Source organism: Melitaea cinxia, chromosome 9 (assembly GCF_905220565.1).
Source record: "Melitaea cinxia chromosome 9, ilMelCinx1.1, whole genome shotgun sequence".
Taxonomy (NCBI): Eukaryota; Metazoa; Arthropoda; class Insecta; order Lepidoptera; family Nymphalidae; genus Melitaea; species Melitaea cinxia.
Window position 1 is genome coordinate 807,501 of NC_059402.1, and position 3,985 is coordinate 811,485.

The 3,985-nt window shown below is 36.6% G+C and overlaps 1 protein-coding gene across 1 annotated transcript in view; it reads right to left on the reverse strand.

The window, feature by feature from the left end:
* The window catches only part of LOC123656442 (ubiquitin carboxyl-terminal hydrolase 30 homolog), a 13,809-nt gene extending 10,358 nt beyond the window's left edge, over nucleotides 1-3,451 (reverse strand). Inside the window, exons 1-5 of the mRNA XM_045592127.1 lie at nucleotides 3,181-3,451; nucleotides 2,206-2,378; nucleotides 1,491-1,662; nucleotides 957-1,123; nucleotides 418-505 (exon numbers count right to left, since the gene is read on the reverse strand). Coding sequence (XP_045448083.1) covers nucleotides 418-505; nucleotides 957-1,123; nucleotides 1,491-1,662; nucleotides 2,206-2,378; nucleotides 3,181-3,451 — 871 coding nt within the window. The remainder of the gene's footprint in view (nucleotides 1-417; nucleotides 506-956; nucleotides 1,124-1,490; nucleotides 1,663-2,205; nucleotides 2,379-3,180) is intronic.
* Nucleotides 3,452-3,985: the final 534 nt, after the last annotated feature.

Consider the following 3,985-nt stretch of genomic DNA (forward strand, 5'->3'; position numbering starts at 1 on the left):
GATAAATTTATATACTTTTGTTTTTGTCTTCCCTGAGTTCTGCACTCATTCAAAACCCCTGTGTTGGACCCCTAAACATAAGATGAACCTTAGATGACATTCAGTCGAGGACAGAACCAAGAAAACTTGATTAAAAAATGACAGATGACCACTATCTATATAACTAAAATAAATTTATTTACTATCCAATAAATATCTCCTATGTATATCAATAAATATATCCATATTTTGTATCAAATAGAGTGAATTTAATAATTAACTACATACTATTATTATACATCACAAGACTAACACTTATACTATAAATACAGACCAAAAACTAAAAATCATTTATCAAAATACTGCATGCGAAAATAATTAAAGTATAATATATATTTAAAAAAAAACCATTTCATTATAAAACATTTCATATTTTACCAGACAAACTGTAAGTGCCTGTCAGCCCCGTGCTAGCGTTCGCCATCGATAATGAGACACTGTCGAATTTGTCGTATCGTATTGGACTCTGAAATTTTCAAGACATATTCACATGTCAAATGATTATAAAAAGTTACAAGAATTTGAAGATCATAGCTAAATAATACTGCTCTGGTCATAGCTTAAAATGCTTTTAGAGTTGCAGGTGTCCAAAGGCTACGGTAACCACTTATCATCAGGTGGCCACCCTTGTTTATTTTATTTTATTTTGATTTATTTGGAAAACAGACAGTGTACAGAGACTTAGTTTAAAGCTAATTACATAAAAAATAAAATAAAAATACACCATTTAAAAGTTTTCACATACGGTTGCTACATAAAAAACTAGGGCTTGTACAGTAAGCAGTGACTAATATAAAACCATTGCACAGCGTTCAATTAAACAAATTTACAAGTTATACAGAATTACGTTAATCCAGTGCTTTGTCAACACAAAACCTAAGTATGATATAAAAGGCATAACAAGTACATTGTCTCACCTTTGTAGAACACACAGTACAATGCGTACGAGACGCCAGCGTCCCACGTGTGGGTGGCACGGGCGCTGGGCGGGCGGGCGCCGCCGCCCAGCGCCGCCCAACCGAGCTGAGGTGACAGAATGAGCGGGACACACCCTTCGACAGCTTTACTGGAGATGGAGCATCTTCTGTGATATTGAAATGCTACACTATAGACCCTTACAACTTGTAATTTTCATTTAATCTTGAAAGAAACTTATATTAAATGAGGTAGAGCGTATAAGGAAAAATTCTTTACAATATCATATTTTGAAGCTGCCTGTTTGAGGAAGTATCTCAACTAACTACAGCTAACTTTACAGTAAATTACAGGAATGCTTTCAAGAAGTGGTGTGTTTGTGTGGCGAGTAGGACAGACGTGAAGTTAGCTAGGAGAGCTGATCTCCCTAACCATAAGACTATTTTTATCAGCTAGACTCTATGCTTGTCTGCTACCATAGTTGTACAAAAAATATCCCCAACTACTTGAATTAATATACCCAAAGAATGGTATACCTGGGTCAATTAACTCTGGTTCACCAGGAGGGGCAGCAGAAGCAGGTCGAGCTGGTCTCGACACTCCATCACCACGCATAGAAAGCGGTGCTGACGGCGGAGAGGCTGGGGATGCCAATGCTGACCACGCTCGGCCACCCCCAAGACCCAGAGCATCCGAAAGACAACCAGGCTGTTGCAAATTTAAATAATTTTAATTATACTTCTTATTTTACAAGTTTTAAAACCTTTACACAATGTAGCAGATTACATATGATTATTTATTTATTTATTTATTTACAAATTAAAAATACAATTTATGTGAAGCAGTACAACAAAAACAATGAACGGTTAAACAATGCACTGTGTTTCTAGATAAACATTAAAATATAAAATATCTAATTAAACTATTGACAAGTTTCTAAATATAAATTTTATCAAAACAAAAGCTGAGAAAAATCAGGTATAGGCAGTTCACACATAAAAAAAAATATTGTGTAATAGGATAATAATTTTCAGGGTTATTGAAATATTGAACTAAAAGACCGATGAGGCTCCAGGCCTTATCTTATTAAAAAATTATAAATATGATAAAAAAATTCTAAAAATATAAATTACGTAATATATACTAACTTGTTCTGTTTTATAATGAATTAATATTACTTATGACTAGAATGTCCTACTTAACAAATTAGATTACAAACTTTCTCTTTTATAATATAATTATGACTTTCACCTTTTTAGACATAGCGGTAGTTTCTTCCTCGATGCAAGACAATAGCACATGTAGAAGCTCGTGGGCATCTTGCTGATCGGCGGGGACCACCCACCCAGCGGCACGCAGAGCTTGCAACACTCCCAGTGGGCATACCGGTGTACCTCTTGCCGACTCATGTGTACCATTTACAACTGGCAATTATAAAATAAAAACTTTAAATCTTGCAATGAATTATAACACTATATAATTACTTATGTTTCTATTTCTGCAAACCTTCGATATTTTGTGATATTATAATTTTTATTTTTATTTATGAAACATTAAACAAAATAAAATATAATATTTTTAATTAAATTTGTCACTTTATAAAGTATATATACAGCTATACAGCTGAAATTAATTTATATAGGTACAGCTGAAATAAATTTCTGGGCTAAGATCTAGATTAGGTAAAACCGAATTAGAAAAACCGAATTGTGGGGTTTTTGGGTGTGGAGGGTGGAGGGTGTAGGGGAATCTATACAAGGTAACACTGTCACACCTCAAAACCCCATGGTGATGGAGATATCCATGGTTAAAGTTTTGAGTCTGTCCTACCCCTAGAGTGTTTTTTTTGTGCCGCGGAGGCGCGGAGGGAGGGCAGCCCTCGCCCGCCGTGCGAAAGCGCGCGAACGAATGCGTAGAGGAGTGGCTGAGGCTGGTCGCCTTCGGCGACCAGCCTCCGCTGCGCAACGGAGCATGAGTGAGCGTGCTTTCGCACGCGAGGGCGGAAGGGCTGCACTTCCCGCAGCGCCGGAGCCAAGCGTTCCTCTAACTTTCGAAATTCTTCTTCTAACCTCAAAACTTTAACCATGGATATCTCCATAACCATGGGGTTCCGAGGTGTGACAGTGGTACCAGGGGAAGCGTTCCCCACCCTCTCCCCCCCCATGCCCCCACGGTCCCGAAATTCGGTTTTACCTAATCTAAAGCTTTACCAATTTCTGTACTGACCTTCAATAACAGTATAGAGCGTAGTGATCATACTATTGTGCCCATTGGCCTTAGCGTATTTTTTCAGCCATTCAATAAAAGTAGGGCAGGCAGCGAAGGCCTGCAATAGTGTGTTGAGGAAACATGTCCTTCCCAAATTCTGGAGTCCTGCTATTTGACCTCGACGCTTCCGGACCTTGGGGGCTCCTCCAGGACCCCACAGCACGAATGCTCCTACCACAACCGCCGCCGTCAGCCCAGCAGCAACTAATATTCTATCACCACCGTCCATTGTCACCAAATTAATCCCTTAAATATGTCTGATACATATTAATAAGAGAATAATCTTAGTTAATTCTTGTCAATGTTCTACGTATATTATTCATATTTTTTCAAAACTAAAAATTGATAATTCTACTCGTGACATATCGTTTGACAATTAACTTTTGACACTACTGTTTAAAAATATAAAAATTCACATTGATTATTTAAAAAAAAAAAAAGGCTTGTTCTTCCGATTCTTTTGAAAATTATCAATAAAAAGATCATTTCAAAAAAATTAAACGTTTATTTTACATTTATATACCATAATAGGAATAAAGGTGGATTTTTACATGAAAGACGACTTGATCACTTGATTATAAACGACCAAGTAAATTGTCACATATTTTCCAAACAAGTCTCAAGTGACAAACTGGCCTAATGACAATACAAACATGCTGATTTCTTATACCTATAGTGAATAAATAGTCTAAAATAGGACATCAGAGTGATTATTATATTATCAGCACGTAGTGCGGATGTTAGTCAAAAATCATTTGTCTTC